General features: G+C 41.4%; 1 protein-coding gene across 2 annotated transcripts in view; it reads right to left on the reverse strand.

The window, feature by feature from the left end:
- ANK2 (ankyrin 2) overlaps positions 1 to 12,531 on the reverse strand; it is a 711,894-nt gene that overhangs the window by 439,239 nt on the left and 260,124 nt on the right. Inside the window, exon 1 of one of the 2 annotated variants that reach the window (XM_040328751.1) lies at positions 1,748 to 2,307. The exons of the other annotated variant lie outside the window; for it this stretch is intronic. Within the exon in view, the coding sequence (XP_040184685.1) occupies positions 1,748 to 1,831 (84 nt within the window). The 5' untranslated portion in view covers positions 1,832 to 2,307. Of the gene's footprint in view, positions 1 to 1,747; positions 2,308 to 12,531 lie in introns of those variants that run through there. 2 annotated transcript variants of the gene reach the window in all.

The following is a 12,531-nucleotide window of genomic DNA, read 5'->3' on the forward strand; positions in this document are numbered from 1 at the left end:
CAAAAAAAATAGGAAATAATATTTAAAAAATACATAAAAAATAAAATTGTAAAAAATAATAAAATAATGACTATAAAACTACTGACACCTTTAATTCCTCTACTGACATGTCCCCTGCTCTACTGACGCAGTTCACTGCCTATATATACACACTCACATTGAGCTAGAGTGTACATCCTAAGGCATGGGTGCTTAACCTGTGACCCTCCAGCTGCGGAACTACAAGCATCTTCAAGCCTTTGGGAGTCATGCGTTTAACTGCCAGCCTTGCTGTGCCTCATGGGACTTGTAGTTACACAACAGCTGGTGGGCCACAAGTTGAGCACCAATGCCTTAAGTTTATGCCATTACCTTACTACTTATCTCAGCTAACAGAGGTACCATTTTACATGCAAACAGGAAATTTTGACCACATAGAAGTCACTTACAGAGAATCAACGTGGCTGTTAGTAATTGTGTCACTTAAATGATGACCTGGCAGTACAGTCACATGGTTTGATATCTGTCTGCTCTCGAATTACCTTTATGGTATAATGCTGCGTACACACGATCGGAATTTCCGACAACAAATGTTCGATGAGAGCTTGTTGTAGGAAATTCCGACCGTGTGTAGGCTCCATCGGACGTTTGCTGTCGGAATTTCCGACAACAAAAATTTGAGAGCTGGTTTTCAAATTTTCTTCCGAGCGTCTGTACACATTTCCGACGCACAGAATTCCAGGCATGCTCGGAATCAAGCAGAAGAGCCGCACTGGCTATTGAACTTAATTTTTCTCGGCTCGTTGTACATGTTGTAGGTCACCGCGTTCTTGACGTTCGGAATGTCCAACAACATTTGTGTGACCGTGTGTATGCAAGACAAGTTCGAGCCAACATCCATTGGAAAAAACGTCCGATCATGTATACGCGGCATTAGAATTTTACACTTTATAACTGCTGGATATACATTATAATAAAAATAATAACAGCTACCCCTATAGTAAATACCAAGAAAATATTTGTTTTGCAATCAAAATATCACAAACTTGATGTACAGAACCAAACAAAATGACTCCAGGCATTGATTAGATGTAATTTATGTAAAACATACCATTGACCCATCACCTATATATTTTGATTTCCTCACTGCCACACTATCAGTATTAGAAGATCTCAGGCACAGAGTAAATGGCTGGGTGTGGCCATGGTACATCGTATTTGTTTACCTAGCCAATTTGAAGGATGGAATAGCATTGGCCATTTCCCAGGTAATAATGACGTGTGACCAGTGGGATTTATTAGCGTCTTAATTGTCCAGTGATGTCTGAGTGTACACTCCCTTTCTCCTCTGACCAGACATCAACAACAGTTCTCCTGGGTGCAACGTCAGACCTGTCACAATATTGCACTGAGAAAAGCACGTTGGTCTCGCTGATTATTTGCGTACAATAAACAGCACTGCACATAATCAGTGCAACAAAGTAACGATAAAAATAGCAAACTAGACCTCAGTTCTCAGCAAGGAGTTCAAAGCTCCCAATTAACCTGCGCTGCACACAGACTCTTGTAAAGAAAGCTACTAACAGCACTACTCAGCTCCTCTGATTTCACCATGTAACATGAGCACAGCACCATCTCTGCGTCTCCAATCCTCGGTGCTCTCCGCGCACAGCCCCGGAGAAAGCAGCTTCTTCTCCCCGACACGCCTAATAGAGCAGCTCCCATCCCCAGGAAGCATGCCTCCGACTCTCCCTCATCCACATCTTACCTTCTTGGGTCTTTTCCTCCTCGTGTTGGTCCCGTTATGTCGTTCCCCTCCATCTGTTTTCTGAGTACTCTCTTCGTTCATCATTTTAAAAGACTTTCTCCGGTATAGAGCTATGCCATGAAAGCCTCTTCACAGCACGGACCACAGTGTCGCTGACTAGAATGGAGACTGGGGAGGGGGGAATAGGAGGAGAAGCAGTGTGACGTTGCCATGGCACCGGCTGCCACAAATGTTTATCTGCTTGCATTGTTAAATCTGATTCAACCAATTACCATCAGGATCTGCTCCTTTCACAAAGGAGGAAAGCTCAGAGCTGGGAATGCAACGCCAAGATCTGAACACACTTACAGATGCTTTCATTGTATTCTCTGTTGGTGCAAATAAAGCCACTAGTGATTTGTCTCTGGTCTTCTTCAATATAAAACCACTGACAGATTTTTTATTTAATTTTTTGCAAAACTTTCCTGAGCAAAATGAATGCCACCTTAAAATTTACAGTTACAGTAAAATCTTGGATTTAGAGTAACTTGGTCTGAGAGTGTTTTGAAACTATTTTTTTAAAACTTGATAAACGTGGGATGTCTTCATATACAAGTAGCGTCATGTCACAACGGAGTATAAAATAGAAAAGAGGAGCCTCTAAGTGTAGAAATATGGTTATATTTAATGAAGGAACAACATTTAGCAACTTACATGGTTGACGTTTAAAAGAGACACATCTATATATGTAGGGATCCAGGATAAAGCTGTCCACATAGACCATCCTCCGCACCGCCGTCGACATCATCCCTTCCAAGCTGCACTCCACAAATGCTTCAAGCCTCGCTTTCAGATCGCTCTACTGCAAGGTTGTCTTCCCGATCATGATTGCAGACTGATAGTGGTGGGAGCCGGCGATGCGGAGGACGATCTATGTGGACAGCTTTACCCCGGATGCCTGCATACTTAGATGTGCCTCTTTTAATCATCAGTTGCTAAATGTTGTACCTTTATTAACCACCTAAGGACCGCCCCATGTACATATACTGCGTCAGGGCAGCCCTTAAGAGCAAAATCATATACCTGTACGTGATTTCTCTTCTTGGCTCTGGGGCACGCGCCTCCGGAGCCCCGCTCCCGCTGTATTCGGACACAGTGGGAGCCAATCAGCGGGTCCAGCACCCACGATGGCCGCCAGCCAGCCACCCACGATCGTTCACAGGAGAGGTCCCCAAACTTAAGTGTCAAATTTGTCCGCCACAATGTCGCAGTCCTGCTTAAAAACGCTGGGCCAGATTCACAGACATTTGCGGCGGCGTAACATATCGCATTTACGTTACACCGCTGCAAGTTTTACGGGCAAGTGCTTGATTCACAAAGCACTTGCCTGTAAAGTTGCGGCGGCGTATCGTAAATCCCTCCAGCGCAAGCCCGCCTAATTCAAATGGGGCGTGGATCATTTAAATTAGGCGCGTTCCCGCACCGAACGTACTGCGCATGCTCCGTTTTGAAATTTCCCACCGTGCTTTGCACGTTGCACCGACGTGATTTTTTGAACGTCGACGTGAGTTACGTCCTTTTCTATTCACGGACGACTTACGCAAAAACATGGCAAGTCTAAAGATAGGCCAAGAAATAGCAGCTTTAACTATACGCCGGGAAAAGCCGACTAGCGACGACGTAAGAGAATGCGACGGCCGCGCGTACCTTCATGAATCGCGGTAAACAGCTAATTAGCATACCCGACGTGGAAAACGACACGAACTCCACCCAGCGGGCGCCAAAGTATTACACCTACCATCCGAAGGCGTACAAAGCCGTACGCCTGCCGGATCAAAGCCAAAAGCCGTCGTATCTTGGTTTGAGGATTCAAACTAAAGATCCGACGCGGCAAATTTGAAAATACGCCGGAGTATCAGTAGATACTCCGGCGTATTTCTTCTGTGAATCTGGCCCCTTGATCGCTGCCATTACTAGTAAAAAAAAAGTCTATATATCTATCCCATAGTTTGTAGACGCTATAACTTTTGCGCAAACCAATCAATTTATGTTTTTTGGGATTTATTTTGTACCAAAAATATGTAGCAGAATACAAATTGGCCTAAACTGATGAAGAATTTTTTTTTTGGATGTGTCTTATAGTAAAAAATATATTATTTTTTCCAAATTGTCAGTTTTTTTAGTTTATAGCGCAAAAAAATAAAACTGCTGATTAAATACCACAAAAAGAAATCTCTATTTGTGGTGGAAAAAAGGACATACATTTTGTTTGGGTACAGCGTCGCACGATCTCACGTGCAATTGTCAGTTAAAGCAATGCAGTGCTGTATTGCAAAAAATGGTCTACTCATTAAGGGGGTAAAACCTTCTGGAGATGAAGGGGTTAAATGTAACCATATTGCTACAATCAGAGGTGCCTTCTCTTTTGTATACTCTGTAGCTTCTGCTGGATTTTTCTTCTAATTCCCTTGTGGAGGCTTCCATTTGTGGATGGACATTTTATGGTTATACAACCTTGTCACATTGCTATAATCTTTTTATATGGACTATAGACTGAAGGACCTATGAATAAATGGTTGTGGAACGAATCATCTGAGTTTCCATTTTTTCTTATGGGGGAATTTGCTTTGATATACGGGTGCTTTCGATTGCAAGCATGTTTCTGGAACAATTTATCCTCGCAATTCAAGGTTTTACTGTAATTATTTTACTAAAAAAATTACAACGGTACATTTCTTATTTCAGTATTCTATTGTATCATCACATCATGTAAATATTGAAACAATGTAACATGACATAGGAGACTATAATAATTGTTACTATATAGAGAAGCTTTAACTATTGTACTCAGAATTCCCAACTAGCCAGCCACAGAAATATCAAGGCACCCATAGGTGTGCGCAGCCTATTGCATTAGAGTGTGCACCCCAAAGCTCAAACACACATATGTGTGTATGTGTCCACATGTATTTTGTGTCAGTACATTAATCTCCCTGCTGGCACAGTGAAAGAGAAGCAAGTAAGCACTTTTCGTATGGCTGAGTGGGTGAGAGAGAGATTTTTCCCATCTCCCCACTGGCACACAGAGCAATAATGCTAATGTGCACTAGATGATTACACTAGATGATTAGGGTGTGCCCAGGCACACCTGGCACACCCTGTGCGCACACCTATGAAGGCACCTAATATTTGAAACTAGTGTCATTTTTGTAAACTGATGTCATATTTAATCTATGCACATAAAACACACTTAAAAAAAATACAAGATCTAAACCAAAAGATAAAAATAAAAAATATACTGAAGTGGGAGGCATAGTATATCATTTTAGATAATATTTAATGTAATAAGATTACAATGAAGTATATCTGGAACCCATGAAGGCTTATTTTACAGTGTGATACAAAAGGCAATGACCCAGATAGCAAGCAATAGAGCTTCAAGTTTGAAAAATGACTTGCTAAGCTATTGCTAGATTTGCCCGGCTACACAAGTTTGTTGCACAATTGCAGCAAGTCCATATTTTATGACTCCAGATCAACTTTCTTTACAAACATTCTGCAAGTTCTGGTTCAGTTATATTGTTCAATAGTCATCTAACCACAGGGGTTACTGTGACTTACAGAGCTCTCGCTGTAGATTAACCACTGCAACTTTGCTCTTGTTAAGCCTGGTACACACAATCAGATTATCAGACTAATAATCGTCCGTTTTTTGGTGCATGTTAGTCTCATATCGAAAGTGAAGAGGTTACTCAACGTACGAAAATTCTTGTACAACAGTATACAACTTGGGAAGTGATGTAATGTGTTGAATTTTGTAATGTATTGTATGTAAAAAAAAATTAAGAAAAAACTGGAGTTGTGCTTTAAAGACGATATCTGATTGGTTGACACAGCTTAGGCCCCGTACACACGACCGAGTTTCTCGGCAGAATTCAGCCAGAAACTCGATCGGAGCCGTATTCTGCCGAGAAACCCGGTCGTCTGTACACTTTCGGCCGAGGAAACCGACGAGGATCTCGTCGGGCCAAATAGAGAACATGTTCTCTATTTCCTCGTTAGTCAATGAGGAAACTTGGCTCGCCGAGATCCTCGGCGGCTTCACAAGGAACTCGACGAGCAAAACGATGTGTTTTGCCCGTCGAGTTTCTCGGACGTGTGTACGGGGCCTTACACTACTTTGCACTTTTTTTTCTACTTTATTAGGTCCATTTGTATACTTCAACCATGATAAATCATAAGAAACGTAAATAGCAAAAAAAATAGCTGCTTGGGAAAAGTCATCTGACGAAAAAAGGATTTCCTATTACAGGAGTTTTTCTTAGTTACTGTTTAAATATTACCCTCATGACATTAATCTTACATGAAAATTCTATAATGGGAAACAATGCCCAACAATCTAAGAAATGAAGAAATGTTAAGCAACTAATCTCCTTCTTACATAAGTCTATGAAATAAGAAATAGGAGAGATCAATTACTAATACTTTTCACAATACTACAAAATAGAAGCGCAGCATGATCATGGAAAATAGACCTGTTAATCCTGAAATCTTTTCGGTGGCAGTTAATATATTGAAACATGATATAATGTGATTTTCCTAGGCAGACTATAAGCCCGTACATGGGAAGAAGAATTGAGAATTGTTCTAAAAAGAAACTGTTCAAACTAACATGTTGTGTTGCACTGCGCTGAAAAAACTGTCCTGAATGTTGTATTTCGTGTACACTGACCCGAAGGTCAACACATTATTATTATTATTATTATTATTATTATACAAGTTTTATATAGAGCCAACAGTTTGCGCAGCGCTTTACAACATGGGGGCAGACAGTATAGTTACAATACAATTCAATACAGGGGGAATCAGAGGGCCTTGCTCATTAGGAGGTTAAAATCTAAATGATATGTCATTGAACACATACATTAATTCTGGTGTGTACAAGTTTTGACATTAAAAATAATAACAATGATAATATATGGTGTGTGTGTTTGTATATATATATATATATATATATATATATATATATATATATATATATATATATATATATATATATTATATTTATCACAAATATATTTCTCATATGGGAAATTAACTCAAAACCTATCAATTATTCGCCATTTGGTCCTACCAGATGAACCAAACAAGCAAACTGCCATAATTGCCTTTGTTATGCTCTTAGGCCCCATTCACATGGGACAATTACCCCTATTGTGCAGGGTCATGTTTACTGGTATGGTGATGCACAGGTGTTGCATGCATCCCCATGCCAGCAGTCTAATAGCTGACAAATGGGCTCAGGGGCTACATAGATGTCATATTGGGAGCAGCGGCTGTGTCCATACAGCCACTGCGTTCTAACATACAACAATGGGACTGCCGGCACATGGAAGCATGCAACACCTGTGCATCCATATGCCTATAAAACATGGCCCTGTATGGGGCACACATGTAATTGCTCATATAAACAAGGCCTTACATTGATTCTAAGGGAATAAAAAATAACAAACAAAAGCCCCAATTGTCGTCTTTTTGAATCCCCGCCAGTGGTCATGGCTCATTCCCCTAACAAGTACCCCCAATGGCAGGCTCGCTCCCAAGCAATGCTCCTGTGAATGGACACAATTCACAGACAGACAGAGTGCACCCCCCCCCTCCCCGCTCTCTACTCATTGGCTATGAACCAATGGGGAGAGCGAGACCTTCTGCTTTTATGCACATTGCTGGATCAAGATAAGGCTCAGGTAAGTAATTAGGGGGTGGGGGCGGGGCTCTGGGTGCAGCTGCCCAGAAGGTTTTTTACCTTAATGCATAAGATACATTTATACATATATACATATATATAAAACAATATTAAAAGCCAGCTACAAATACTGCAGCTGCTGACTTTTAATATATGGATAATTACCAGTCCTGTAGTCCGGCGAAGTCTGCAGCAGAAGACGAGCAAACGCTTGCCTATCTGCTGCACCCACTGCCATCCTCGGTGAGGGAATCAGGAAGTGAAGCATTCCGGCTTCACTGCTCAATTCTCTACGGCGCATGCGCGAATCGCACAGCACCGTCCTCACTGATCCCTGCTGTGTTCTGGGAGCCGTGTGCAGAATCCCCGCTGAGAGGACTCCTGGGAAGTGGGTGCAAATACCTGTCTTAGACAGGTATCTGCATCCCCTCCCCCCTGAAAGGTGTCAAATGTGACACCGGAGGGGGGAGGGTTTCGATGAGCGGAAGTTCCACTCTAGGGTGGAGCTCCGCTTTAAGGTAAAAAACCTTCTGCCTTTAGAACCACATCCCTTGTCTTTTCTGCCTGCTCACAATTTATTTTTATTTTTTTCATATTAGCTCTGCTTTTAAGACCCTTCAACACACAGACAACCACTATGATGACAGATCAGAATCAGATCAGATCAGATCAGATCAGAATCAGCATTTTATTGTGGATGGGATTTCAGATGTAATTTCAGTTTCATAGAATCACATGACAATGTAAATTACATTGTTTTCAAAGGTGCTCGTTCACATCAATGCATCTCAGCACAGTGCAATTTTGAATAAGGGTCCTGTATTACTTTAAATCGCTGTAGTGTGAACCTAGCCTAGAAGGGGAAATTCATGCAAGAAACAGACAAATTTATCACCAACTGACAAACCTAACAATGGTACTGTATATGAGAGCAACTGTGCAGATCAGTCTAATTATCCCCTGTTCCAGTTACCCCCTTAACAAGAGCACTCTAGTTAATCAAGCTGAGGAGGAGTAGAAATAATACCAATATTATAAAAAGCAATAAGGGTAAGACAACGTTTTCTGACATAACGTTACTAACAATTGATTTCCCAGCTTGCTGGTGTAGCACCCTCTAGATAGGTGCTAGAGGTTAGATTTTTCTATAGAATAGGAAAATTTAAGCAGGCCTAGCTGGTGGCGAGGCCTGTTTATTTTCATTCTGGGTTGGGAGTGGCTCAGGGTAGAGCTGGGTGACTCACAGGGAAGCATCACTGTCACCTCCCACTTCTTTCTAAAAGGTGCTAGAAATAGAGGATGAGAGGAGGGGTGGGGCTGCCTAGGGTATTCTGAGGAGCCTTGACCAATCCCCAACTTGGATTGGCAGGGGGCAGGCCTCCTTAAATACCCATAGTCAGCCCAGTTGGGGAGTGGCCAGGTGGAAGAGCTGGAGTAATAGAGTGAGGAGTCTGTCGGGGCCCACAGGGAGCTCCCCAGTCTGGGGGGGGGGTGACCTTGGGCCTGGGATCGTGTGCAGCTAGGATAAGAAGTGATCCTGGAGGAGAGGCACATGAGAAAGCTAAGAGAGGACAGTGGGAGAGCACTGCTAAGGAGGCATGCCTGAGAGAACTGGGAGTTTGCAGTTTGAGATGGGTTCAGAACCGGAAGAGTGGACTGTGGGAAGGGCAGTGGCAGAAGGCAGCTGCAGCCAGGAGGGCTGGCAGGGCCTGAAGAAGGTTTGCTGGGATTAGTAGTCGAGCTGAGGACAGTTAGAACTGGAACTATTCCTATATTATAGGGGATGGGTCCCTGCCCACAAAAGGCAGTTCACTGAAGCCTGGCTGAATTAATGTCAGGCCCAACCATGTGGTGATAGCTGGTCTGGGAATCTGCAGCAAGTGAAGTGCTGGAGGAGTAATGGTCTGCAACAAGTGAACTTCTGGAGAAATAATGGTCTACAGCAAGTGAAGTGCTAGAGGAGTAAGGGAAAGACTGAGAGAAGACTGGAGCATATATACAGGAGTGTATATAGAGGTCCCAAGTAAGTTACACTGAATCTTTTTGGGCATCCCATAATTTCCCATTCTCATCCAAGTTAAATCCTCTCAATAACAAAAAAACAAAGCTTATGGACTGTTCTATGTCTCTGAGTGCCCGAGAGATGAATGCCGGGTAGGAATGATCTTCGTAATTCATTGCGGCATCGCAGTGCATTGCTGGCTGATGATTGGCCAAGCATGCACTATGACCCGCATGCTTGGCCAACTACAGCTTGCAAAAAACACGTGCCACTTTACAGGCATACTATAGTATAGACACCCAGCAGGTACAATATTTAAAGGAATTTTTTAATTTTTTTATTTTTTATTTAAGCATCATTAAAATCCCTGCTCCAGAAAAAACGACAGTTTTTAAAACTTTTTTTCCATTGATACATGTTCCCTGGGGCAAGACCTGGGTTCTCAAAGACGTTTTCACAGGCATACTATAGACACCCAGCAGGTACAATATTTAAAGGAATTTTTTATTTTTTTTAATTTTATTTAAGCATCATTAAAATCACTGCTCCTGAAAAAACTACCGTTTTTAAAACTTTTTTTCCATTGATACATATTCCCTGGGCCAAGACCCGGGTTCTCAAAGACGTTTTACGACAATAACTTGCATATTAGGCTTTAAAATGGGCACTTTTGAATTCGAACGTTCGAGTCTCATAGACGTCAATGGGGTTCTAAATGTTCGGTCCGTTCGAAGGTTCTGGTGCAAACCGAACGGGGGGGGGGGGGTGTTTGGCTCATCCCTAATGCCGGACTGTGCGGGGTGACAGGTGAACCACAATATTCAGCAACCCCTTACATGGGGCATGGCTACACTGTAACCTTCAATCAATATAAACGTTTGCTGTGTAATCTTAAGTGACGGCAGCACATTTTCTTTTTAAAGTGACAGGTGCACCTGCTCTGTATGCTACACTTGTGTCACTTAACATCTATTAGGGTAGTTACAATAATGTTGATACAATGTTATTTGCATACAAACAATGCATGAAAACATCCACCATTTTGGAACAGATGTCACAGGGGTGCTGATCTTTCTTGCAGTTCAGAAATGATACATTAAAGTAAATCTGTAATTGAACTGTACTTTGTTCACTATCAGCACCTAAAACCACACAACAAAAGGTGACGTGACAATATACTGTAACTATCCATTTTGCAGATTTGTACTCAGCTTCAGTCTGTGCTCCATATGACATCAGAAAACATGATTCCGTTCCATAATTATATAATCTTGATTCATGCAATTCCAGTACAAGGCTGAAAACTGCAATTGCACTAATTGGTTCAACTCAACAATGTATACTGCTGAGGTCACTGAATGAGAACTAAGATGAGTCTATATAGTGGTAAAGATGATTACTGCATCCTATTCTAGTTTCTGCTTGGCATACTTTTTCAACTAAATAAAATAAATGATTTAAAAAAACAGAAAAAAAACAAATGTCATACTTACCTCTATTCTGGACTCCCTCGTCACTGGATTTGGTTGCTAGCAGCAGGAGTGAATGGATCCCACGGTGCTCACTGAGTCCAGTGAGGAGGGAGAGAGAGCAGCGCTTTTTTAACTTAAAGGGTCACTAAAGGAATTTTTTTTTTAGCTAAATAGCTTCCTTTACCTTACTGCAGTCCTGGTTTCATGTCCTCATTGTTAGTTTTTGCTCTGATGTTGCTGTAATCCTCTCTGTTCTGGACACTTCCTGGTTGTCTGTTTCCTGATGACCACAGTACTGGGAAATTCTAGTTTCATTTTCCAAACCATCACTGCTCTATGGCTCTGTACATGCACAGAGGCAGGATAACACGCAAAAACTAAACTAGATGCAAAAACGAAACTAGATGCAAAAACGAAACTAGAGGTACATTATATGATTGATTTTTATCTACTTTTAATCAATTTTAAAATGAATCAGTTAACTATTATGTCTCCATACCCTGTAAACAGTCATTTCAGCAACAAAAATTATTTTTCTTTACAACTCCTTTAATGCTGAGAATTCTTTTAGGTAAAAAACCTGAAGCATTTACAATCATCTTAAAGGGGTTGTAAAGGTACATTCTTTTTCTTTTAGGGAAAAAAAATGTACCTTTACAACCCCTTTAAGATGATTGTAAATGCTTCAGGTTTTTTACGACCATCAAATAGCTGAACTACACCCACTTCTTCCAAGTCTTCCTCTCCCTACTCACCTTCACCCCGGTCAATGTTGGGAAGAGTAGAGTTCCTGTGGCTCCTCCTCCTCCTTTCTGATCTACCTGTGCCCCCCCCCCGCTTAATCATCCAAACACCCACCCTCTTATATTGCTAACTAGATTATCTTTGACAGAAATGCCCACACCTTGGCACCCAAGCTCCATCCGACCGTGCCAAATCCACTCCCAGGTCACCTCCTGAACTTCCTATCAATGGCTAATTCTCCCCCTTTTATTGTTTATATACCTCAAGCAGCTTGAACACCCTCACAATAGAAGATACCCATATAGAACCACTACCCCTTATCTCCAGCCACATGTGGTTATTACCTTTAGGGATGTAAGCCATGTAACTGTCTATACCATTCTGCGTTAAGAAATATTGTGTCTCCCACATTACGCTCTAATGCCTATCTTCATCTGCATGGTCACATTGTTCTGTATCACTGTGCTTTCTAATTTAAAATAAATAAAAAATTACTTGAAACAAAAATGTTTGCAAGAAACTTTTTCCAGCTTTGCCTCCCAGTTTGTCCACCTAGCAGTCATTGAACTCTGTACTGAACATGTTGTATCCAAAAATGTGATATCATCTTCCAAAGTTTCACCCATTTCTTTTAATATTAAAGGTTTAGTACACTAGATCTCTGTTACATTCTTAATTCCCCTTAACTCTTTAGAACTTGCTGTTTAATGATAAAATATCAATAAAAACAGATACAAAATAAATAAATAATTACTGCATTAGTTACACTTTGGCGAATGGGGAGCTACATGATTTTAAGAAAGGAACAAATGGTGTGCGTCAGATTTTTATTTTTCTGTTC

This window comes from Rana temporaria, chromosome 1 (assembly GCF_905171775.1).
Source record: "Rana temporaria chromosome 1, aRanTem1.1, whole genome shotgun sequence".
Classification (NCBI taxonomy): domain Eukaryota; kingdom Metazoa; phylum Chordata; class Amphibia; order Anura; family Ranidae; genus Rana; species Rana temporaria.